General features: G+C 36.8%; 1 protein-coding gene across 3 annotated transcripts in view; it reads right to left on the bottom strand.

Moving 5' to 3' along the window:
- Positions 1-22,857, bottom strand: part of LOC133777539 (uncharacterized) — a 33,480-nt gene extending 10,623 nt beyond the window's left edge. The window contains exons 1-5 of one of the 3 annotated variants that reach the window (XM_062217201.1): positions 22,616-22,857; positions 21,814-21,889; positions 21,040-21,190; positions 20,599-20,854; positions 144-214 (exon numbers count right to left, since the gene is read on the bottom strand). In XM_062217201.1, coding sequence (XP_062073185.1) covers positions 144-214; positions 20,599-20,669 — 142 coding nt within the window. In that variant the 5' untranslated portion in view covers positions 20,670-20,854; positions 21,040-21,190; positions 21,814-21,889; positions 22,616-22,857. The remainder of the gene's footprint in view (positions 1-143; positions 215-20,598; positions 20,855-21,039; positions 21,191-21,813; positions 21,890-22,615) is intronic. The other 2 variants (XM_062217199.1, XM_062217200.1) reach the window with 2 other exon arrangements.
- Positions 22,858-26,319: the final 3,462 nt, after the last annotated feature.

Raw genomic sequence — 26,319 nt, 5'->3', positions numbered from 1 at the left:
ATAAAAAAAAAATAAACTTTGTGGTGAAATAATTATTCTCAACATATCCTTAAAGCTCTTTTATCTTGGTTTGAACATAATTCTATGACATTATGCGAATCAAATATAAGCAAGAAGAGCAAAATGAAGGAAAAAGAACAAACCGCATATTGGGAATAGACCCAAAGTAATGCCCACCGCCGCAGAGAAGGCCAACAGCTTGGGTTCTGCACCCCTAAAGTAGGAACAAAAAAATTTAGCTAACTCGAAACATTATTAATAACATCTTATTCCTCCACATAATTGAACATTTTAACCATTACTACTACCTTGTTTTGCATATGGTCAAGTTAGGCCTCCCATCCTCGTCACTTATGTGAGGCAAAGGAAACAACGGTAACTTTCCATATTTTTGTTAATAGAGGAAGTAGGTAGTGATTTGTGTGTGGAAAGGGTAAGGAGTTTCTGATTGTGTTTGGTGTTGAGAGGGGCGGTCTCTCGAATATCAGCCAATTTGTTCCATTTCCTTTGCTTTCAATATTTCAAAGAAACTCCGCTATGCATTCTATTTCTTATTCTTCTTCTCATCGGATTTAGATAATAAAAGATCAGTAGAAGGAACCTTCAGTGAGAAGGAAGAGATATTTGCCTACGGGCATCAAGTCATCAGGATTGAGAATTATTCGATTGGCAACCACAGATTTGATAGACCAAGAGGATCAAAAAGAGCTGGAGTTGTTCTTGCTAATTCTCTAAGATAAGTTTCCAATCTCTTGATTTTCAGTATCTGCTATAACTTTCATCTAGATGTGGTGAAAGTCCATGATCGATCTTATTGATGCCAAACCTCTTCTTCTTGAATATGAATGATGAGAAGAGTTAGGCTTGGCTAAGAAGATGTTTATGCAATCCTTACGGTGGTTATACATGAATCGGCTAAAGTCGGACTTATGGCTTGAACTATCAACAAAAACATTTTGATAGGTGAACATTATGGTGAAAGTCACAAATATTGGGAAAATTTTATCTGTTATTATTTCTATTCAGTGAACATATATTTATACAAGTATATGATAGGTGTGAACCAAATCACAAATATACAGAAAATAAATTAGCAAATTAATAAGTTTCCTAGAATAAGAATAGCTATCAAATCTTTGAATATTTGATAGCCTTACAAGAATCATTCTAAGTAAGGAATGTTCCTAAAAATAGTTTGATTTTCCCACACTCCCCCTCAAGCTGGTTTAAAAATATCCTCCATAGTCAGCTTGCTATTCAAAAAATCAAACTGTTTTTTAAACAATCCTTTTGTGAATACATCAGCTACTTGTTGTTCAGTAGGAATATAAGTCATACACACTGAACCATCCTCTATTTTCTCCTTAATAAAATGCTTGTCCGCTTTCACATGTTCTGTACGATCATGCAAAACTGGATTGTGTGAAATTGAGATAGCCGCCTTATTATCACAATACAACTTCATAGGAGAAGACTGTGATACCTTCAATTCTTCAAGTAGCCTTCTTATCGACAAGATCTCACAAATACCTTGAGCAATAGCTCAAAATTCTGTTTCAGCACTACTTCTAGCAACCACACTCTGCTTTTTACTCTTCCATGTAACTAAGTTACCTCCAACAAAGGAACAATAGCCTGAGGTAGACCTTCTATCCACTACACTACCAGCCCAATCCACATCTGTATAAGTCTCAATTTGTAGATGACCCCGTGGTTTGAACATGAGTCCTTTCCCAGGTGTTCCCTTTAAGTATCTCAAAATTCTATAAACAGCTTTGAAGTGTTTCGGTCCAAGTGAGTGCATGAACTGACTTATCATTACTCACTGCGAATGCTATATCTGGACGCGTGTGAGATAGATAAATCAGTCTTCCAACCAGCTTTTGATAGCACTCTCTGTCCTTTACATTCTCCTCTTGAGCGGGTTGCAATTTTTCGTGTGGTTCAACCGGTGTTTCAGCGGGCTTACACCCCAACAAACCAGTCTCATTCAGAAGATCAAGGACATATTTACGCTGATTTACGAAGATACCTTCTTTGGACCTAGCAAACTCCATTCCAAGAAAGTATTTTAATGCACCCAAGTCCTTGATTTCAAATTCTTCAGCCAACTTCTTCTTTAGAGCTTCTAGTTCACAATGATCACTCCCTGTTAGCACAATATCATCTACGTAAACAATTAAGATAGCAACTTTACCTTCCTTTGAATGTTTATAAAACATAATATGATCAGCTTGACTTTGAGTGTTTCCATTGTGTTTTATCAACTTTCCAAAACGCTCGAACCATGCTCTTGGAGACTGTTTAAGTCCGTACAAGGACTTCTTCAGTTTGCACACTTTTCCCCCTTCAAAACTCTTCTCAAAGCCAGGAGGAGGACTCATAAATACCTCTTCTTCCAGATCTCCATTAAGAAATGTATTTTTTACATCTAATTGATGTAACAGCCAATTAGAGTTCACTGCAAGGGAAAGAAGTACTTGGATAGAGTTTATTTTTGCTACAGGAGTAAACGTTTCTTGATAATCTATCCCATAGGTTTGAGTGAAGCCTTTTGCAACAAGCCTAGCTTTATATCTCTCAATACTCCCATCAGCTTTGGTTTTTACTGTAAAAACCCACTTGCAGCCTACAACTTTTTTCTTCTCAGGTAGCTCAACCATCTCCCAAGTATCATTCTTTTTTAAGGCATTCATTTCTTCAAACACTGCTAATTTCCAAGCTGATTCCTCTAGTGCTTCCTGTATGTTTCTAGGCACAACAAGGTCTGAAATATTTGTGGTAAATGCTCTATGAGTTTCAGACAGTTGGTTATATGAAATATATTTGGCAATAGGGTATTTAGTATAGGCTCAGGTCCCTTTTCTAATGGCAATAGGAAGGTGCAGATCTGAGTTAATGTTTCTTGGTACTATTTCTACAGAAGGCTCGAATTCAGGATTAGTAACACTTGGAGGCAAAGGATGAATAGAATGAGAATTGTTACCTAGAGTATTCAGATGACCATCACTCAGGGCTTCAGATTGATCAGGTTCTGAGATGAGTTGCTGGTCTTTATTTCTTTCAATGACATGCTTTCTAGTATAAACCACAGGCTCAAGATTTTGACGATTTTTAATCAATCGTAGTATTTCTTTATCTGACAGAGCAATTTCAGATTCAGTTTCAATAGTTTGAACATCTTTAAGAGAAGGAGAAGCATCCAATATAATATTCGGTAAAGGAACAAGTTCCCAAAAATTTGATTCTTCTAAATTCTCCCCCTGAATTAAATTTTTCTGAAAATATGGAATAGTTTCTAGGAAAGAAACATCCATTGAAATATAAAAATCTTTTGTAAGAGGATTGAAACACTTATATCTTTTTTTATTAGGGGGATACCCAAGAAAAACACATTTTTCAGCTCTTGGTTCAAATTTAGACCTAGACCTTTTAGGAATGTGTACATAAGCAGTACAACCAAAAATTTTTAAGGGTAATTCATAATAAACCCGAGAACTAGGAAATCCTTTCTTGAAACAAAATAAAGGAGTTGTGTACTGTAAAACACGAGTAGGCATCCTGTTAATCAAATAAGAGGCAGTAAGTACAGCATCTCCCCACAAATATTTAGGCATATTCATGTAAAATATCATAGCCCTAGCAACTTCTAACAAATGTTTATTTTTGCGTTCAGCTAAGCCATTTTGTTCAGGGGTGTCAGGACATGAAGATTGATGTAATATGCCTTTTCCACTTAAAAAACTGCCCAAAATTTTATTAAAATATTCTGTACCATTATCAGATCTTAAAATGCTGATTTTAGTTTGAAATTGGGTTTCACTCATAGAATAAAAATCGGTAAAAAATTTTTCCACTTCAGATTTTTCTTTCATTAGGTAAACCCAACAAAGACGAGTATGGTTGTCTATAAACGTAACAAACCATTTTTTACCAGAAATTGTGGTAACCTTAGAAGGTCCCCAAACATCACTATAAAAAAGGTAAAATGGTTTAGAAGGCCAATAAGATTTTTGGATATAAGATTTACGTTGACTCTTAGTCAGTAAACAACTATCACAATGAAAGGATAATGGATTTAATTTCTTGAATAAACCAGGAAACAAATGTTTTAAATAAGAGAAACTAGGATGGCCCAATCTATAGTGCCAAATCATTATTTGATCATAAACAGTAAAAGAACTGATACTACTATGTCCTTGAGCAATTTTATTATTAGATAGAATATCCTCAAAATAGTAGAGACCATTACTCATCCTAGCACTGCCAATCGTCTTCCCCGAGCTCCGGTCTTGAAAAATACAATGAGATTCATAGAAAATAATACAACAATTAGAATCTCTGGATAATTTACTAACAGACAGGAGATTACTATGAAGTTGGGGAATATGGAGAACAGATTTAAGATCTATTCCCTCAGATATTTTAATTAAACATTTCCCTGCAATTGGTGATAAACTACCATTAGCTATCCTAACTTTACTGGTACCTGAACAAGGTTTATAGGGTTTAAATATATGTGAGGAATTGTTCATATGGTCAGAGGCTCCGGAATCAATTATCCACGGAGTTGATGTTGAAAGAAAAGAATGGAGAGCATGTTTTTCATTACCTGTATGTGCCACAGAAGCAATAGAAATACCAGAGGGTTGCAGAGTGGATTTCAGTAATGTTTGAAGATGCTCCATTTGCTCTTTGGTAAAGGGGCTAGTTTCAGCTTCATTTGTTGTAGGTACTCCACGTCCCCGCCCAGATTTGCTCTTCCAGTTTGCTGGTTTTCCATGAATCTGCCAGCAAGTCTCACGAGTATGGCGAGGTTTGTTACAAAAGTCGCACCACACCCGTAGTTTCTCATCAGATTTGTTCCAGGCAGGTTTAGAGCTTCCTGCTCCCATATTGGAAGCCAAGGCTGATCCCTCAACAATAGTTCCAGCAGCCTTCTTTCCCAACATAACGTTCCTTCGACTTTCTTCCCTTCTCACCTCAGCAAACACCTCACTAATAGGAGGCAGCGATGATCTACCAATAATTCTCCCCCTTACCTCATCAAACTCGACATTAAGGCCAACCAAGAACTTGTAGATCCGATTATTCTCAACAGTTTTCTTATGATGTCGTTCATCCTCAGTAGATTTCCATTCATAAGTATCAAAGAGATCAAGATCCTGCCATATTCTTTTAAGAGAAGTGAAATATTTAGTAATAGTATCCTCACCTTGCTTTATGTCACTAAGTTTGAGATTCAACTCAAAAATCTGAGATTGATTCTCCAAGTCAGAATACATCTAATTTACATTGTCCCAGAGTTCCTTAGCAGTTGGGTAACACATGTAGTTGGAGCTGGTGTCTTCTTCCATAGAGTTAACAAGCCGAGTCATCACCATAGAGTTCTCTGCGTCTCAGGCAGCGTACGTCGGATCGTCCTCCTTGGGAGTCTTCTTCTCTCCCGTTAGGTAGTCCATCTTCCCACGTCCTCGCATGTACATCCGGATTGACTAAGACCATCTCAAAAAAAATTCACCATTAAGTCGAATGGTAGTGATCTGAACTGGGTGAGATTCAGGGGTAATTTTAGAGGATTCAACAATATTAGGAATGGCTGGAGTGGATTCTTGGGTAACATCTGACATGGTGGTTGAAGGAAATGAAGAAGGCAGAGAGAGAAGGGGTAGGTTTAACTTTGATACCAAGTCACAAATATTGGGAAAATTTTATCTGTTATTATTTCTATTCAGTGAACATATATTTATACAAGTATATGATAGGTGTGAACCAAATCACAAATATACAAAAAATAAATTAGCAAATTAATAAGTTTCCTAGAATAAGAATAGCTGTCAAATCTTTGAATATTTGACAGCCTTACAAGAATCATTCTAAGTTAGGAATGTTCCTAAATATAGTTTGATTTTCCCACAGTTTCCAATCTCTTGATTTTCAGTATCTGCTATAACTTTCATCTAGATGTGGTGAAAGTCCATGATCGATCTTATTGATGCCAAACCTCCTCTTCTTGGATATGAATGATGAGAAGAGTTAGGCTTGGCTAAGAAGATGTTTATGCAATCCTTACGGTGGTTATACATGAATCGGCTAAAGTCGGACTTATGGCTTGAACTATCAACAAAAACATTTTGGTCAACAAAGCTTTTGAAAGATGATTGGACTATGATTCTCGTAATAGGAAAATGGCAAAGATTTTATCCTTAAGAGTCTATACAAGAAACAAGAATATGAATAATTTTGTCATCACCACCATGGCAAATGGGGCAGTGAAGAAGTGTCAAGAAGAATCAAAATGATGGGAACAAAACCAAGAACTTGCCTACTCGGATGTAAATTCCAAATGTTGCAGCTTTGAAGAAGATGACGTTGACTCTAAAGATTCAAAAGGTGAGCATGCAGATGAAAATCTAGCCAATATCATAGATCTATGGTCAAAAAGTGATGAGCAAAATCACATCATGGTGGAAGAAACAAAAACTTTGATGAAGAAAGAGGCCTTGACTTTGCGGCCATCATTGTGGAAAAATAAAGCTCAGGTTAGCCAGCTAAGAAGTTTGAAAAGTGAGTTGATTGGCACAATTTATCTAAGTCTATTAGCGCCTTGGGTATTAAGGTGATTCAAAATAGGCTAGTGGAGGAAAAAGCTATTAATTTGTCTCCAGATCAAGGAAAAAGAACACGACATTGAAAAACTTGACCATTAATGTAAATTATCGTAAGGGTCGGAGTAAGAAAGGGGAAGTAAGAAGACAATAATGAAGATTTTGACATAGAATGTGAGTGGTAGTGGGCCCGTGGAAAAAAGAAGGGGCAATCAAAGCAACAATATGCAAGATTAATCAGACTTGATTGTTCTTCTTGAAAAAGGAGTATAGATAAAAGATTTGTAAATAGTATAGAGATTGCATCCAACTGTTGGAAGATCAAGAAGAACTCTCATGGTGTGGGACACGAGAATTACAATTCTTGACTTTCTAATAGAAGAGTTAGCTTTGTCATTCGTATTGAGGCTGAAAGGAAAGATCCATGGTGGTTTTCAAGAGTGTATGAACCGAGTAAAAGTAGTGGAAGGTCATATTTTTGGGATGAGGTGGCTAGGTTGAGTTCCATTTATGGTGGAAAGTCGTGCTTGAGAGAAAGAGGAGAGGGGAAGGGGGATTTTTAAATTGGTTAGAAAGGTGCAAGAGATACTCAACAACTCTTAATAATAGAAAAATGAGGATTTTTGATGAACTAATAAGGAAGTTGAGATGGAAAGACCCGAAACTCAACAATGGTTGTTGCACATGGTCTAATTTAGGTAGCATCCCATCTATCCACCAATAAATGAAACAAGTTATTCTCATATGTGAGACACGAGGTTCACATTCGAATTGTATCTAATCATCCAATTGTATTGGATTTTAATTTTCCATCTTGGAGTCCTAGCTCTTTTCGATTCAGACAAGTTATGGCTAAAGCAAAGTTCTTTTGACGCTGACTTTGAAAAATGGTGGAAAGTGTGGTAGTTGTGGGTTGGTCAAGATTCAAGTTATGAGTAAATTGCAGCAAGTCAAAGACAAAGTTAAGTGGAACCAGAGGGTTTTTAGGTGTAGGAGTTATTGAAACATTACTTAGAAAGAACATTGGCTTTTCTTGATAGAATGGAGAATGGTAATTGGAATCAGCAATTTTAAGAAGAAAGGGTCAAAACTAAAGGGATTGGCAACAAATTATGTTTGAAGAAGAAAGAGGGGCGTGGTTGAAGTCAACGTGTACATGGGCTAAAAAAAAAGGGAAGACTGTTTCATAGTCTTTTAAGAACTCGTGAAACTAAAATATTATTTCAAGGATTGAAAGAGAATGGCTCAAACAATTCTAGACAGGGAGGAAAACATTGTGTCTGGCACCATTACCTTTTATTCTAACTTGCATAAGTCAACACAAAGTTCATTCATTAGAATATAAAAGGAATAGAATGGAAAAGGATGTTTAATTATGTGGCTTTACTTATAGAAAGACCCTTTGAGAGAATTTTTTTTTTTTTTGAAAAAGAGACAAAGGCCTTTGTCAAAGATTGACCTCTAAAATTTATTGAGCCCTCACTTTTGGCGGAGGAATACCTTGGTAACAGAACAAGCAAGCCACCAAACCACCCACAACAGAACCCCTCCCCCCAACACTAAGCAAAAAATTACCCCAATCTCTACTAAGATCCAAAAATGAAACCCCCTCAAAACACTTGGATCTATACACCCAAGTTGCAACCCAAAACTTGATCTTCTCCCAAATAGACTCAACTGAGCTAAAGACACCTTTGAAAATTCTACTATTCCTTTCAAGCCATAAGGCCCAAAAAGTCACAAGCAAGGTGCTCTGCCACAACCGAGACACCCTCTTGCCTCCCTCTAAACGACCCAGAAACAATTGAGAACAAGAAGGGGGCATGCACCAAAGGACACCAAACTACGCCAACACCTTACCCCATACCTGCCTAGCAAAATGACACTCCAGGAATAAATGTTTAGTTGATTCCCCTGCGTTCTTACAACAAATGCACCAACTAGGGGATAAACAATGATAGGGTCTCCTCCTCTGCGGTTGTCATGGACATTCAATCTATTCTTGAAGACCAACCAACTAAACACTTTAACTTGTGAGAGAGAAACACTCTTCCACAAAGTCATTGCCCACTTTTCTTTCGGACCCATATGAGCATAACTTAACCTCCAAAAGGCTGACTTGCAAGAGAATATTTCGCTAGTGTCAAGAATCCACGCCCTTCTGTCCTCTAAAATTGTCAGCAGAGCAACATTCTCCAACAATTGAAACAGCTAAGTGAGACTAGAGACCTCCATATCAAACAGATTCCTTCTGAAACGCAAATCCCACCCCAGGCCTCCCTAACCCCCAGAAACCACAAAATCCTTAATCAAACAGTTATCGGCCTTGTAAAGCAAAAATAAGTTAGGAAAATGATGCTTTAAAGGAATATCGTTTATTCAACCATCCTCCCAAAACTGAATCTGATCCCCCTTCCAAACCTTGAACCTGACCAACCGACTATAATCCTCATACAGAGATGAGATATCTTTCCAGGGACTACGGACAGACAACCTCTTCCCTCTACCAGTATCCCAAAGACCTCCATTCCCCCCATACCTACTCTTCACCACCATGTGCCACAAAGCCTTGCTTTCCAAAAGAAACTGCTACAACCATTTCACGACAAACGCCTTGTTCCTCAAATCCAACTTACCATTGCCAAGGCCCCCATGACCCCTTGATTTACAAACTTCCCTCCAAGAAACAAGGTGGTTGAAACCAGAGTGATCTGCACCTTCCCAAAGAAAATCTCGCATCAACTTCTCCATAACCTTCACTACGCCCTTGGGAATACGAAAAAGCGACAGATAGTACAACGAAATAGAAGATAAAATCGATTGAATAAGGGTCAACCTACCACCCCTAGATAGGAAAGCACACTTCCACCTATCCAAGCGTTTGGCACATCTCGAAACCACGGGCTCCCAAAAACCTTTGGAACGAGGGGAAGTACCCAAAGGTAACCCCAAATACTTCATAGGCCACACGTCCGCCTCACACCCAATCTCGTTAGCTCGAAGCTCCACACTCCTCATCCAGGTTAATCCCTAACAACTGACATTTCTGCACATTAATAGATAATCCAAAGACAACACTAAAAGCTTTCAGACTATCAAGAAGAACTGACAAAGACTCCTTATCTTCAACAAAGAAGATTGTATCATCAGCGAACTGAAGATGACTGACCTCCACTTTATCATTTCCCACTTTGAAGCCTCTACAAGCTGAAACGCTCTTAGCCTTATCCACCATCCTGCCCAAGATGTCCACAACCAAGGTGAACAAGAAAGGTGAAAGGGAGTCCCCTTGGCGAAGACCTCTAGATCCCTTAAATTTCCCACTTGGTCACCCATTAAAAAACACAAAGAAGGATGTAGAAGACAAACACCCCAACATCCATCTCCTCCAAACTTCACCAAAACCTTTCTTACCCAGGACAAAGTCCAAGAAGTCCCAATCCACACAATCGTAATCTTTAGCAAAATCAATTTTGAACACCCACTTTGTTTTACCTTAACTCCGAAACGCTCTTAGCCTTATCCACCATCCTGCCCAAGACGTCCACAACCAAGGTGAACAAGAAAGGTGAAAGGGAGTCCCCTTGGCGAAGACCTCTAGATCCCTTAAATTTCCCCCTTGGTCTCCCATTAAAAAACACAAAGAAGGATGTAGAAGACAAACACCCCAACATCCATCTCCTCCAAACTTCACCAAAACCTTTCTTACCCAGGACAAAGTCCAAGAAGTCCCAATCCACACAATCGTAATCTTTAGCAAAATCAATTTTGAACACCCACTTTGTTTTATCTTAACTCCGATACTCCTCCGCTACCTCATTTGCCACCAATACTGTGTCCAAAATCTGTCTGCCCTCCACAAATGCTCCTCGAGTCTCAGCTATCGTGTCGGAAAGAACTCCTCGAAGTCTACCGGCCAACACCTTCGAGATGATTTTGTACAAACTAGTGACTAAACTGATAGGCCTAAAGTCCCAATTCCGACAACTATCCAACTTCTTAGGAATAAGACAGATATAGGTCTCAATGGTCTTCCTGTGAATAACTCCATCTTTAAAGAAACAATCAAAGACCGCCAAAAGATCACTCTTGACTGTGTCCCAATTCTCTTGATAAAATGCCATGAAAAACCCATCCGAACCTAGAGCCTTAGACCCATCACAATCAAACATTGAATGCCTAATTTCCTCCTCAATGAAAGGCCTCTCAATGAGAGAAGCCAAAAAAGAAGGAATAGGCTCCCAAGAGATGCCATCCACCCCTATCCACTTCCTATAAACCGAAGAATACAATGAAGAGTAAAAACCCACAATAGCCTCTTCAATACCATCATCTTTTTCAAGGATAGTTCCGTCCTCTTGCTCAATTCTTGATATAAAGTTCTTTGCTTTTCGAGCACTAAGAATACTATGAAAAAGCCTGGAATTAGAATCCCCTTCTTTAGCCCATAGACATTTCAACTTAAACCAAACTCCTCTTTCCCCTTCAAAGACTATCTACTGCCACTCTTTCTTAATCTTCCTTCGTTCCAAAAGAAGTTGATCGTTCCACTGGCCTCCTTCCTCTATTCTATCCAACTCAAACATCAGTCTTTCCAAGGACTATTTAAGCAATGTTCTTGACCCAAAAACCTCCCGACTCTAACCCTTGACTTTATCTCTAACCGAGGACAACTTGTTCATGAAACCATGCCTCAGCCAACTCATCAACTTAGATGAATTCCACCACTTCTGACACAGGACAGGGAAATCCTAATTCTCAAGCCAAGAATTGTCAAATCTGAACGGATTGGGGCCCCACAAGGGAGGGTTAGAATCTAACACAATGGGACTATGATCTGATACAATATGAACCACCACCTCCTGGCGAACAAAGGGATAAAAATCTGTCCATAAGGGCGAAAATAGAAATCTACCAAGCCTGCAACAAATAGGCCTTTGTCTGAAATTCCACCACGTAAATCGACCATTATGGAGTTTGGGATCTATCAGACTCAGTTCTCTGATCAACGCATCAAATTTATTCATGCTTCTAGTATTAGACACACTATCAAGTTTCTCATCTCCTCTCCTAACCACGTTAAAATCTCCCCTCACACACCAATGATTGTCGCAAATGACACTCAAACCAGCTAACTCATCCCCAAAACCATCTCGTTTTCCATATGCCACAGGACCATAAATGCCAGAAAACCACCAAGGATCCTTGCCTTCGGCCTCAATGTGGACAGAAACTGAAAAATGCCCCACCAGTGAATCCGTAACAGTGACACTCCGAGTATCCCAAGCCATTAAGGTCCCTCCTGATCTTCCTGAAACCTGCTGAAAAATCCAGGAGGCTATAAATCTGGACTGCCAAATACTCCCCACAAAACTCCTATCTACTTTAACATTTTTCACCTCTTGAAGAACAATCAAATCAAGATTAACCTTGGAAATGGTTTCTTTAATCGCCTCCTGCTTCTCTTTATTACCACTACCCCTCACATTCTAGGATAAAATCTTCATGAGCATTTACGACAATCCTCCACTTTCTTTTTCCTTTTCTCATAATTGACATTAAACTTTAGTTTCCTTAGTTCATGGTGACTCTTCTTAGACAGAAAAGAAGTGCTGCCTACTTGTTTAGCTAGTAGTGTAATTCCCAAAGAGTCCATGACCTCAAGTAGCCTGGAAGAGTCATTTGACCTATCTACCTCTTCATTAATATTTTCCTCTTTACCAACATCCTCTTTCCCTGTTCCGAGCTCGTCGCAAGCCTCAGTCCCTTCCACCTCATTTTCTTCATTCCACAACCTTCCAGCATGCACCACAATGTCTTCCACTTCCTCCCTATCGAATTCGGAATCCATGTCCGTATCCTCTTCTTCAGAGCTACAAGGTTCAAATTGGCCTTCTACCAAAGGAAAGATAAGATCATCCTCTTCAATTTCTTGCCCTGTAAACATCAAGCCCTCTCCATGTTCCTCCGAAAAAAACGTACTTTCTGCAAATGGAGCTTTTGGCTTTCAGTAATACACTTTCAGACTTGTAGTCGTTTCCTCTGGGTTCGACGACTCCTCTCCCGAATTTTGGAGTGAAACGCAGCGTTTTCTAGGAGGATTACCCTTCGTACCATTCCATAAATAAACTTTACCTTTGCAAAAGGCCTCACGGTCTTTGGGGCAACCAGTCCAAAGAGAATTTTGAAATAGTCCTTTAGAAACTCGGTCATTTTCAATCCCCCGAAGACCCATCTCCATTCCTAAGTTTGGATTGAAGAGAGCCCTAAAGGAGTGAAAGACCACTTTAAATGAACAAACCCTATTCTCCAATTTCAAGGCCCAGCCCAATCTATTCTTAAAAAGACCAATCTAGTATTTCAACTTGGGGCACGTGGAGTTTTTAAAATCTTCAAAACCTAACCACGTGCCATCCTTATTCCTCTCTCCAACCGATAAGTCTAAAAGTAGCCAATTAAAGATACCCTTTAATGGGGAACAGAAATCACGTAATTCTATCCCTTTAGATCCGTGAGAGATATCCAGAGAATCCGGCCTCAGATTTTGCCAAGAATTCGACTGAATCTTTCCCTTGCCGCCCTCCATCGACAACTTGGCCACTGCAAAACCAGTCGTCGCCCCCTGCCTGACAGCCCCATTTCCTCTACACCGATTGTCGGCCCCACCACCCCTGAATCACCTTTCGGCCCATGCGGACTCTTCCTGACCCACACTTCCACCTCTACTACTATATTGTTCATTCGACTCTCTTAACTTGAATAATCTTAAAGAAATAATATTACCATCATAGGGCAGAATGATAGAGGCAGGAATGAAGCCTCTAGGATGTCCAACCAACCTTAATCTGGCGACAAACACATCTTTCATCTCTAAGGACCATTTGTCCACAGCCATAAACCCGCCGCACAAATCTCCTATCACCTTAAACACATGAATATTCCATATGTTCAACGGTATCCCATCCACCCCAATCCAATTGTGACAGCACTTGATTTTCCTCTCATTCGATTGTGAACTCCAACTCCAAGGGAAAGCAGAGACCTTTGTGTCGTTCGAAATAGTCAGATCCCCTCTAGAAATCAAATTTTGCTGCATGGATACAGGACACCAAAGGATAGCTCTATCATCAGACATAAAAGATAGTTCAACTTGTTCCCCTAAAAGCTTATGAATGCCTCCCTGAATAGAATCCCAGGAAGAAGGATTTCCAGATTGAATCTACATCACGGCATGGCCCTTCTTGCACGAAAATCCATGACTGGTAGTATTTGTTTGGATATTAGTGCATTCGCCCTCACCCTTCTCTGACACCACAGACGCCCAAGACTTCTTAGAGACCCTGGATCTATAAGGTTCTCTGTGGTTCCTTTTCCTATCTTCCAACAATCCCAATGAGGCAATTATTCATCTCCTTCCAACTTGACTTCCATCCCTCATCTGGTATAATAACGCTTCTGACAATGTTATTATTTAGCATAGAGACTTTGAGGAAAACACCTCTGATATTCCTGAAGCATTCAATCAACACGTTCAGATTGTTATTTCTTAAAGAATGCTTGAAGCCCATCCTATTCTCAACCTCCAAAGACAAAAGCCTTCGGATCTCTACAATCAGCCACCTTGCTCCATCTAATGTCAGCAAATTCTCGTATCTTGAGAACCTAGTTCTTTCACATAAACGAACAGCCTCTCCATCAGTAGAGAGAGTTAACATGAAAACTTTATGTTCTGTTCTGAAGCTCCAATATCGACTATTGGAACTGTCAAAATCAAAACCACTATTTCATCCCATTCCATCACGGTAAAGGGGTTTCTTATTCCCATAACCATTGGGGTTATGAGAAGCTCTCCTTGCCCTCATACTAACCTACAAAATGGAACAAGAATGGCGGTGCTCATAATTCCTATCATCACAAAAGTTGAAAGAAGCTTTTGAAAGAAAAAATATTATATAGGCTTTGTTTGATTATGATGGTGATAAAGCTCACAATTCCAATAACTTTACAAAAGCAGTGTATCAATCAAATTGGTAAGTGATAAAGGAGGATTTGATGGAGGTTTTTAGGGGGTTTACAAAGTATGGTGATACCCATTGTAACATAAATGAGACTTACACTTGTCTCATCCCCAAAAATCTTAACAGATGCAAAGTGAAGGATTACAAGCAAATTTGTTTAATTGCTAGTTTGTATAACATCATTTCTAAAGTACTCTCTCTCATATTAAGAGGGGTACATGCAGATACAATCTCAAAAACTCAAGGGGCTTTTGTAGAAGGGAGATAGATCTTGGACACAATTTTGGTGGTTAATGAGCAAGTAGAAGAATTCAAAAGCAAAAAGAAAAGTGGTAGTAGTTGATGTTTTGGAGAGGATGGTAGCTAAAGCCAATAGCTCTTCTCTTCTTAGTACACCATCTTCAGTTTGCAAATGACATGTTCTTTCTTTGTGAACAACATCAATTCATTTTGGATATTTTTGGAGGTCATACAAGTTGGTGCTATTTCTAGGCTGAAATTAAATCAGCACGATAAAATCAATTGCTAGGACCATGGTTTTTAAAATCGTTTAGGTGTACACCTCAACGTGTGCCTCGAGGCAAGGCAGTGAAAAGCCGCCTTTATTTGAGGCTTAGGCGCATGAGGCTTAAGCCTCATACAATAACAGTTATGGGCTATGTTTTTAAAGTTTCGTGGGTGTTTGATTGGTTATTGGCATTGGAGAAGTTAAGCATTCAAGAGAATTTACAATGTATATGAAGAAATATCATTGTAAATACATTTTGTACAGCTAATTTTAAGTTGTAATTGACAGCTAAGTTTAGGTTGTATTTTTTCCTATATTTTGTCTAGTTCTTTGTATTCAGCCTACATATACGTCATACTATTCATTAATAAAATAAGATTAGAAGTATTACTCACAAAAACTACATGGAATCAGAGCATTAGTAATCAAAAAATTGGAAAATCTTTCCAATTTTTTCTGCCCTTTTTCAGTAAAAAAATTAGGGTTTTGCACTCTTGAGCTCAACCTTAGAAAATTATTTTAGGGCAATCTTCTACTCTCACCTCCTACACAGGAAGCTTCCTACACCTCCGGACGGCACAACCCTGAAGTTTGACACCCAGCAAAGCCGCGCATGAGCCTCACGCGTCGCCTCCATCTCCGTCCCCTCTCCCACGCGCGTGTAGGCGCGTGCAGCACCTTAATGGCGAGCTTTTTCCGGCAACATCCTCCTCGGCACTCCTTGCTGCATTTCCCTGGTGCTTTCACGATTTCATCACAAAACTTCAATCCAAGAATTTTTTTTAGCCCTAGCCTCTCTATCTTTACTGAATAATATTTTTTGTTCCAACCCCTCGTAACCTTATTCCAATCCAATACTTTTTAATTTCACTGTAAAGTTCTTATCAATGGATGTTCCAGCCAACTCCTCTTCATCTAAAAGTCAACCTAAAAAATATCAGCTTCTCAAATCAATGATTGCTCCTCAACTTCTCCAATCAGCCAAGCCCGCTTCTCAATCAGTTGCTCATGTCACCAATTCCTCTCACAAAGTCATCCATTTTCGAGACTTGGAAGTCAGCCACTTCTCAAAGGAAAAAATTGATGCAACTCCAACACCTCTTGGGCAGCATATGCAGCAGCCAAACCCATCTTTAACCGAGGCAAATGTCAGTATAATGTGTCATCAAGGTTCTACGTCTCACACATTTACTGCAACCTCCAACAAAGATGCTTGGATTGTTGATTTAGGGGCTTCCAACCACATGACAAGTGATTTACAAGTCTTCAGCACCTTCAAACCATGTGCTGACTCCCACACAGTCAGAATTGCTAATGGTTCTCTCTCAAAAGTGATAGGGACTGACTTTGTAACATTATCAGATGACCTTCTACTTTCATCTGTTCTATTTGTCTCTAAACTAAATTGCAATCTTATTTCAATAAGCAAACTTACTCTAGATATGCATTGTGTAACTAAACTTTATCCAAATCTTTGTGAATTTCAGGTTGAGGGCTCGGAGAAAGTGATTGGCAGTGCTGAAATGCATGATAGGCTCTATATTCTCAAGGATTTTCCTAAAAGTAAACAAGTTCACAAATCAAGTTGTGGTAACCATTCCAATTTAAATTCTGTTTTCAATTTTGTCTATTTCGAATGAAAATCTCGTCGTGTTGTGGCATTTTCGACTAGGACATCAAAATTTTGGTTATCTTGAAAAACTATTTCCCCATTTATTTGTCCACAAAAGATCAAAATTCTTTCATTGTTAAGTATGTCAACTTGCTAAACACACTCGAAACTCTTATCCCAGTCTTCCTTACAAACCTTCACAACCTTTTTCGATGATACATAGTGATATTTAGGGACCCTCACAAGTAACAAATATTAATGGATCTAGATGTTTTGTATTCTTTAATGATGATCATACTAGGACAACATGGACATTCCTTTTGAAAGAAAAATCTGAAACTGCTTCCATTTTTAAAATTTTCCATTCCATGATTCAAAATCAATTTCAGTGAAAGATCCAAATCCTGAAAACTAATAATGGAAAGGAATATTTTTAACTCCATTCTTGGTCCATACTTGTTAGATCAAGGTATTGTTCACATCAGTTCATGTGTTGATACTCCGCAACAAAATAGAGTGGCTAAACGGAAAAATAAACATCTTCTTGAAGTTTCTAGATCTATTATGTTTTCAAATCATGTTCCTAAACAGTTTTGGGGAAGCCTTACTCACAGCCACCTATCTCACCAATCGTATGCCTAGCCATGTACTGCAATTCAAAGCTCCCAGAGATCTGTTACTTGCAATATTCCCTCATATCTCAACCTTCTCTTCCAATCTTCCATTTAAAGTCTTCGGATGTACAGCTTTTGTCCATGTTTATGATCACAAAAGAACAAAACTTGATCCAAAGTCTCACAAGTATCTCTTCATCTGGTATTCCAACACTCAAAAAGGGTACAAATGTTACTCCCCAATTACAAAAAGGATCTATAACACTGGATGTCACCTTTTTTGAACATCAATCTTTCTTTCCCAAATCTGGTATTTAGGGGGAGCATTCACAGGAATATCAGCTTTGGAAACTCTTCAGGATCATCAAGTTGCATTTCCTCAACCCAATGTTGTGACACACAAACATCAAAGTGCTCAGTCTTTGCCTATCCAGCCAGATCAATCAACCGGTCCTTCATTATCTTCTTTTCCTATCCAACCAGATCAACCAACTGGTCCTCCCTTGCCTTCTTTTCCTATCCAACCAAATATCAATCCAAAAAACACACCCAACACGTCCTTCTCTATAGTCAATCCGACCTCACCTTCCTCCCAGAAAATCCAAACACTCCTTCAAACTTACCACCACCTCAAACTCAAGCATAATTTGATATAGATAACAAAGAACTTTATGTCTATAGCAGAAGAAAAGTTGGAAATATATAGGTCAACATACAAGACAAGAACAGCTCAAACACTATTAAAAGCCCTCTCAACCTCGAAAATCATGAAGGTAAGGATTCTGTGACTCATGAGTTAGTTTCTCCTATTTATGATCTCGACCTACCAATTGCTCATCGAAAGGGTGTTAGAACTTGTACCAATCACCCCATTAAAAAGTATGTTGCTTGTGGGAAACTAACACCTATGTACCGAGCTTTTGTCTCTTCTCTTGATCTTATTTAGATTCCCACAGACATTTATGAAGCCTTGAAAGATCCTAAATGGAAGACTGCAGTCGATGAAGAAATGAATGCTCTTGAGAAAAATGGTACTTGGGTTCTCACTGAGTTACCTCAAGGAAAGCGAACAGTTGGTTGCAGGTGGATTTTCACCGTCAAATATAATTCATGTGGGAGTATCAACAGATTCAAGGCTCGATTAGTTGCCAAGGGATTCACTCAATCATATGGTGTTGACTATCAGGAGACCTTTGCTCCCATCGCCAATCTTTATACATTAAGAGTTTTATTATCACTTGCTGTAAATTGTGACTGACCTTTATATCAGTTGGATGTGAAAAATGTTATTTTGAATGGAGATCTCGAAGAAGAAGTCCATATGAAAATTCCACCAGAGATGAAGAAACACTTCAGTGGTCGAGTAGTGTGCAAACTTCTCAAATCTCTTTATGGCTTGAAACAGTCACCTCGGGCATAGTTTGACAAATTTGCAAAGTTAGTTGTCAAACATGGATATACTCAAAGGCAGACTGATCATACTCTATTTTTCAAATTCTCTTCAACAGGGAAGCTAGCAATTTCATTGTCTATGTAGATGACATAATCTTAACTGGAGATGACTTGGGAGAAATTTCGAACTCAAAAGACTTCTTGCCTCCAAATTTGAAATCAAAGATCTAGGAACCCTCAAATACTTTCTTGGTATGGAAGTAGCCCGATCGAAAGAATGAATTGTTATATCTCAACGAAAGTATATCCTAGATCTTCTAAAGGAAACTAAAATGATTTGGAGCAAGCTGGTTGACACTCCCATGGATCCAAACTTGAAAGTTAATTGAAGAGAGGATTCAACTCCAGTAGAGAGAGGGAGCTATCAAAGAATAGTAGGAAAACTAATTTATCTCTCTCATACCAGACCTGATATCGCCTTCCCTATCAGCGTTGTTAGTCATCATATGCACAATCCTTGTGAGGAGCACTTGGAAGCAGTGTATCGTATTCTAAGGTATCTGAAAATGACACTAGGTCTTGGTTTGCACTTCAAAAAACACAACAATAGAGACTTGGAAGTTTACACAGACTCTAGTTGGGCTAGAGAGCTGACCGACAGACGATCAACCAGTGGTTATTGCACCTATGTATGGGGTAATTTAGTTACTTGCCATAGTAAAAAGCAGTCTGTGGTCTCAAAGAGTAGTGCAGAGTCAGAATATCATGCTTTGGCCTTAGGCATTTGTGAAGGGATGTGGATCAAAAGGCTCATGAATGAATTAAGGTTTGACTCTCCCGAGTCCTTTAAAATGTACAGTGATAGTCAACCTGCAATTAGTATTGCTAAATATCCGGTTCACCACGATAGAACTAAACATGTTGAAATAGACAGGCACTTCATTTCTGAGAAGGTGAATTCAAAGATCACTGAGCTTAACTACATTCCTACAAAGAAACAGATTGCCGACATCCTAACAAAGGCCTTACCAAGAACAAGTTTTGAAGAATTAATTCAAAGCTAGGTTTGTATAACATATACAACTCAGCTTGAGGGAGAGTGTATAAATATCATTGTAAATGCATTTTGTACCTCTAATTTTAGGTTGTAATTGACAGCTAAGTTTAGGTTGTATTTTTTCTTATATTTTGTCTAGCTCTTTGTATTTAACCTATATATAGGCCATACTATTCATCAATAAAATAAAATTAGAAGTATTATAAACAAAAACTACAGTATATGCCCATATTGATTGTTGTCCACGATGGAGTGTTTGCTTAGGTCAAATGGGGAGACTCACTCATTCATTTATGGAGTGCACCCTGAATCAAGAGCTATGGTCTAAGTTGCTTAAAATATTTGGCATTCAAAGGTGTACACCTCGTTTTTGTTCTCAGCTGCTATTGTGTAAACTGTAGGGAGGTAGGAGGATATCAAGATTGGGGACAGGAGTCAATATTTGACGATAGAGAAAATTCAGCATAAAGTATATGGGAGAAGGTTAAATTTTGGGTTGAAACGTTGGTTTATAAACCTTGGTTTACGGAGAAGTTGTTTGTATTAGTATGGGTTAGCCTTGTGCTAAGATGTTTTTCCTTTGTTTTTTTTCACATATTAATACATAGTTTTCTTTTTCTTTTTTTTTCAAAAAATATAAAAATCTTGTCGTTCAAAAACATCATATGCATAGTTTCCCAAACCAATATAACTGACCAACTAGGTGATATACATGATAAACTAGTACGGCAACGATTAAGTATAAACAACTTCCAACAAATTACCATTAATTATTTTGGAAGCAAGTACCTGCGAAGTATTTGGATGAGAGGATCAACAATTTTCTTATTGAGCCAAACAAACAACCCAGATGTTGCCATAGCACTTCACTTTCGCCTAAAACAGTTGAAAATCTAGCCAAACTATGGTTTCTTCTCTACCCAAAAAGAAACCCTATTTGCTTGTTGCCTTATTATTGTTCGCAAAACATAAGGGTAATTATCCAACCCCTTGGTTGCAACTGAGGGAACTGAGTCCACTGTTTCACAGCCGTCTGATTTACCTGCTGAGGATCCAACATATATGATACAGGGAAAAATGGTATAAAAAAGATATATTTCATACAATGACTACTAGCTGGTCCCTGTGCATCGGCCTAGCCCAACCTGGATATCCAATTAATTGGATTGGTTTTCACACTCAAATTTGGACTAATTTTATGCTTCTAGATATCAATAATTGGATACTTACAGTTTCTATTGATGATGAAACCCTAGAGTGGTTTTTGGAGATGTGTCTCCCTTTAATTTAAGACTCGTTTAATTCTGTAGGAATTTTGACGTTTCAAGGACTTGAATGACCTGTTACTCGTTTAACTACGTGCTTCCTAGTTTTTTTTTCCCTTTAAAAGATAAAAAAGTATTAGAGGGAGGAAAATTTACAAAATATGATGAGTTATCTTCTTCATGTACAGAAAATGATATGGGATCAACTTAAATAACAACCAAAAATGCCAATCTCTAAGGTCACTGAAAGGAAAAACATTGAAATCCTTGGTGTATTGGATTCAGATTCGACTTAATTTGTAAGATCTGTTAAATACTTGTAATTTAATGTATTATATGTATGTATATGATGGATATTATGAGCCTAACTAGGATCCTCAGGATCACCACCCACAATTCTAGTGAAAAACTGCCAAATATCTGACTTTCTCTTATGCTTTTTATTTTTCTCATTCGCTTTTTCTCCTTCTACTTCGACATCGGGCATATCATTATCTTCAACAACAACCTCATCTTGTACTTCTACATTAATAGAAGGAGTATCCATAATTCTACCTAAATAATAAAAATTGATTTTAGACCTATGATATCTACTAGGTAACACACAAATCTCATAGCAATATAAACAATTAAACATAGCAATAGCATCCTATCATCCACTATCCAGCAAACCAATCCCAGAGCATGCATAACATAACATTATTCTTCAACAAGTAAAAAAATTAGGAAAAAAACTAACCACTATATAATACTAGTGATGTCCAACAAAATCCAATTTGAACAGCGGATCGATACACTCCAAAATGATGATAAACCTGAAAAATGTATTAAAAAAATCAAAATTAGTACTGTTTTAATAAGAAAAGACACATTACAAAACTAAGTATAATAGCATAACAGCCTCAACGTCTCTAAGGGTCCTTGAGAATGGTCACCCTGAGTTCGACCTTCAGCGTTATCCAATATCCAAAATGAATCTAACATCACAATTCATGAGTATTTAATAATCTAAAACATATATATTTATATTATATATATAACTTATTCGGTGTGCATGATCATTTATTAAACTCCAATATTGCAGTATAACTATTTATAACTCTAGTTAATTAACCATATAACTAGTTAATTTTAGTGAATGAAAATACAAATTGACATAAATATACGAAAACTCACTTGTACAAATATATATTATATATGTTTGACTTCTTGTATAGAAATATCTTATCATGTTATAAGCCCGGTAGATTTATTTTTGTTTAATTAGTTGACTAAAAGTGTTTATTGCATTAAAAAATAACAGCATGAATGAGCTTCAATTTCTTGAGGCATATATATAAATATATCTAAGATCTATCTAATTTGAAAGTAGTATTTACAAAAAAAGGAGAATTTTTATATGTAAATTAAATACAAATAATTAAAACTCTTTTATTTGTCTCTGTTCCGAATGGAATTCAAGCCGAGAGGCGCGAGCATCAGATGAGGTAGTGTCAATGAGTTTTCTGTTTGCCCCAAGCATCAGAAAAATAAGAGCTTACCGTACTGTGTGAACCGCTCACTGCCGAGATTACCGAACCGTGAGAGGATGAGAGAGTGATAGAAGCGGTGCCGGTGGGTGAGGGCCGTGTGTGAGGGTGGTTATTGGTTAACAAGAGAGAGATTGATGGAGGGGAAGCATGGCCAGCGGTGTGGGTGAGAGCGTGAGAAGAAGCAGATCGAGACAGGGAGAGGTTTGGTTAATAAGAGAGAGATAAAATTATCTCTTGCTTTTTACAACCCATCTAATTCAATTAAGCATCTAATTCAATTAAGGGTCTTGTGCAAAATGGTGGCGTGCGTGGAAGAAATTAGTAGGGAAATTAGTAGGGAAATTAGTAGGGTATGATTGGATCGTGATTAGAAAATTGTAATTTTGAAAAGTATGATTCTGAAATAAAATTTTGAATTTAGTTCTGAAAATGTGATTGGATCAATATCAGTAAACTGTTTTTGAGTTATAAAAATCTGAATATGTGATTGGTATTAAATTTAAAAATATAACAGAAATTGGATATGTGGGATTTTGGAAAATAATTTCACAAAACTGACCAATTTTCCTTAACAAATTTTGGATACAGATTTGAATTTGATTTTCAAAAACAAACTACCAATCACTAATTATAATGGATCCCACTAATTTTAAGTATTTGAAAACATAAAATTGGATCCAATAAGATACCAATCATACTTTTATTTTTTAATTTTATATTAATATTACATATTAAAACATGTGATTTATCGCTTTCTATTTTATTTTAAATATTTTAATATTATAGTATATATATATTAATTTTATTTAATTAGTTTTTATTTTAATGTTATTTTGATTTGTTTTAATTGTTTAATAATATGCAAACTATATATTAAGTTAAAAAATAATATAATACTAAAATTTACAAAATTATTACTAAAAAATATATATTATGCTAACAAAATTATATACATTCATTCAAATGTTTATACCATAATATAAAATTATATACTACTATTATATATAATAAAAAGGAAACTAAATATCATAAATATATATATCATACCTTAAAAAAAATATCCACTAGTTGGAAAAGTATATACTAACACCTCATAAAAACTTATAAAATCAATATAACTTTAAAATAAAAACTAATTAAACAAAATTAATATGCATATACGACTATATTAAAGTCACATACTCCAAAATAAATAAATAAAATTATAGAAAATGATAATTTAGGTAATCAACAATGTAAAATTGTCATTTCTCTATAATTTTAAAAATGAGGACATTAACTTATTGATGTCGTTATTTTGGTCATTTACTATAATTTCACTTCAATTAATTTGTGTCTTCTGATTTGATTATAACCAATTATTAGATCAGTTTAATTCATTGGATGTGTCCCCCTTTTATATATATTGATTGGATTAGATCCATCCAATATTTTTTAGCCTTTCTTTAGCTAAATTTGTTCAAATATTTCATAATATTATAAATAAAAAAGACTAATTTGTTCAATATAATACAACATCATTTAAATACAATATAAATTATAGAATAATTAGCATGTTTGCGCCCCTGGGAACTTATGACACTACCAGATTATGTCTCTTAAAATATACAGCCTGTTAAAAACTCCTCCTGAAATATATTATTTACAGAAACCTAGTCCTTCTATTATGTTCTTTTCTATTTTGTTATTTAAACGCTGATGTGACATTGTTAATTATGATAAATTAGCATTTTTCCCCCTGAACTTTGACCATTACCAAATCGTGACCTTTTTTTATTAAAAAATTTAAAAAAAATCTACTTTCCGTATTAATTATTTAAAAATTAATTCAAACCTAATAAATTTTTTAAAAAAAATTAAAAATTAAAATAAAACAATAACATTAAAAAGAAAAACATTGAATCTTTGAAAAAAAAATCTTAGTATTGGTTCGAATTTATAATAATTTAATTATAAAAATCCAAAGTTAAATGAAACTAAAACCTAAATACCAAACTAAATATACATTCTTTGTCAAAAAAAAAACTAAATATATATTCAAATTCAAATCACATTATACGTATCTTCTTTCTTTAAAAAAAATAAAAAATTATAAGAAAATGAAACGATTGGAGTTGTGCAACTCAAAACCGAGCATGGAGGAATCATTTCTTTTTAATTTATAACAAAAATAAATAGGTTTCTAATATGGGTATTAAGATTTTATTTATATTTAATTTATTTATTTCATTCATATTTAATTTTTTTTAATATCTAGAGTGAATTTTAATTTGATATTTGATTTTTTATTTCATTCATATTTGTTGGATATTTGGTTTTTTTAAATCTAGAGATAATTTTAGAGATTTTATTAGAGTTTAAATAAATTTTATTTAATTTTTTAAGATTTCAATTAATATTTGGATTATTTTTATAAGAATTAATTAAAAATTGGATTTTTTATTTTAAATTATTTTTTTAATTTAAGGGGGCATAATTTTATAGTAATCAAATTTCAGTGGGCAAAAATGCTAATTTTTTACCCACGGGATTGACGTGGCAATGCCACATCAGAGTTTAAACAAAAAAATGGAATGGAAGCTAATAGAAGGACTATGTTTCTATAAATGGAAAAGTTCAGGGGGAATTTTTAACAGGTCGTATATTTTAGGGGGCACAATCTGGTGGTGTCATAAGTTCAGGAGGCAAAAATACTAATTATGATAAATTATAAGTGTTGTCCGTGTTTTCACCAACGGACACGTGCCACTCATTAGAGAAGTAATTAAGCTCCACGGGAGAAAATGAAGTCCTTAAGAGCTCACCTAGAGCTCCTCGGAAGGTAGGTCATTCCCAATATGTTGTGATCCGCTTTTTGGAGGTGAATGCCTCAAAGTAAGGCTACGTCTCGAGGACCATTATTGTGGTCCTCCTGTTCTCTTGTTCATCTAGTCTTCCAGGCTTGAGAAGTTTTCCTCGGGGTCTGGGGTGAAGTGCCAAGTGTCATGCACAGCGACCCTAGACCACCAGCAGCCATCTGACAATGTTACTGCTCCCTCAAGTAGTGGTGTCGAGTCTATATAGTCGACAAGCAGCATGTCCCAATGTGCCGCTTGACGTGAGAAAACTGCAACTACCCTTTGACAATGTCAGGGGCGTGTCTCCCCAAAAGTTTGTGGGTCGCAACCTCGGAATGGGCCTCGTGTACACAGGCCCACCACCACCTTTATTACGAGAATGTGTATTAACTAGCAATTAGACCCCAATTAATTGGGAATGTTTGTAATAAATCCTCATTAAGGGAATTATTTTTCCTCAGCCACTATAAATAGGGCTAGGGCACTCATTGTAAAGGATCCCCCAACTTTTTGTATTCAGAGCATTGCTAAAACGCTGCTTGAAACTCCATAGAAGCTTAAATCCTCAAATACTAATACAATCATCTCGTGGACTAGGGTTAATTAATAACCTGAATCACGTAAATCCCTATGTCCTTTACTGCATTTCTTTAAGCTTTTGTTTAATTAGTTTATAGTGAAAAAGACAATCAACATTTTAGTGCTTTTATTGAGACCTTAAAGAAAACTTTGAAGATTCAACAATGGTGACCACCAGAAGAAACACGTCAAACACCATTACTCCTCCCACTGTCGCTGAGGGAGGAGAGCCCAACCAACCACCTCCACCAACAAACCTTGAGGTGGCCTAGGAAGATTACGACAAGAACATCGCGT

The sequence above is a fragment of the Humulus lupulus genome, chromosome 5 (assembly GCF_963169125.1).
Source record: "Humulus lupulus chromosome 5, drHumLupu1.1, whole genome shotgun sequence".
In the NCBI taxonomy this organism is placed as follows: domain Eukaryota; kingdom Viridiplantae; phylum Streptophyta; class Magnoliopsida; order Rosales; family Cannabaceae; genus Humulus; species Humulus lupulus.
Note: the sequence above shows the minus strand (reverse complement) of the source record. Positions and strands in the feature narration are given on the sequence as shown.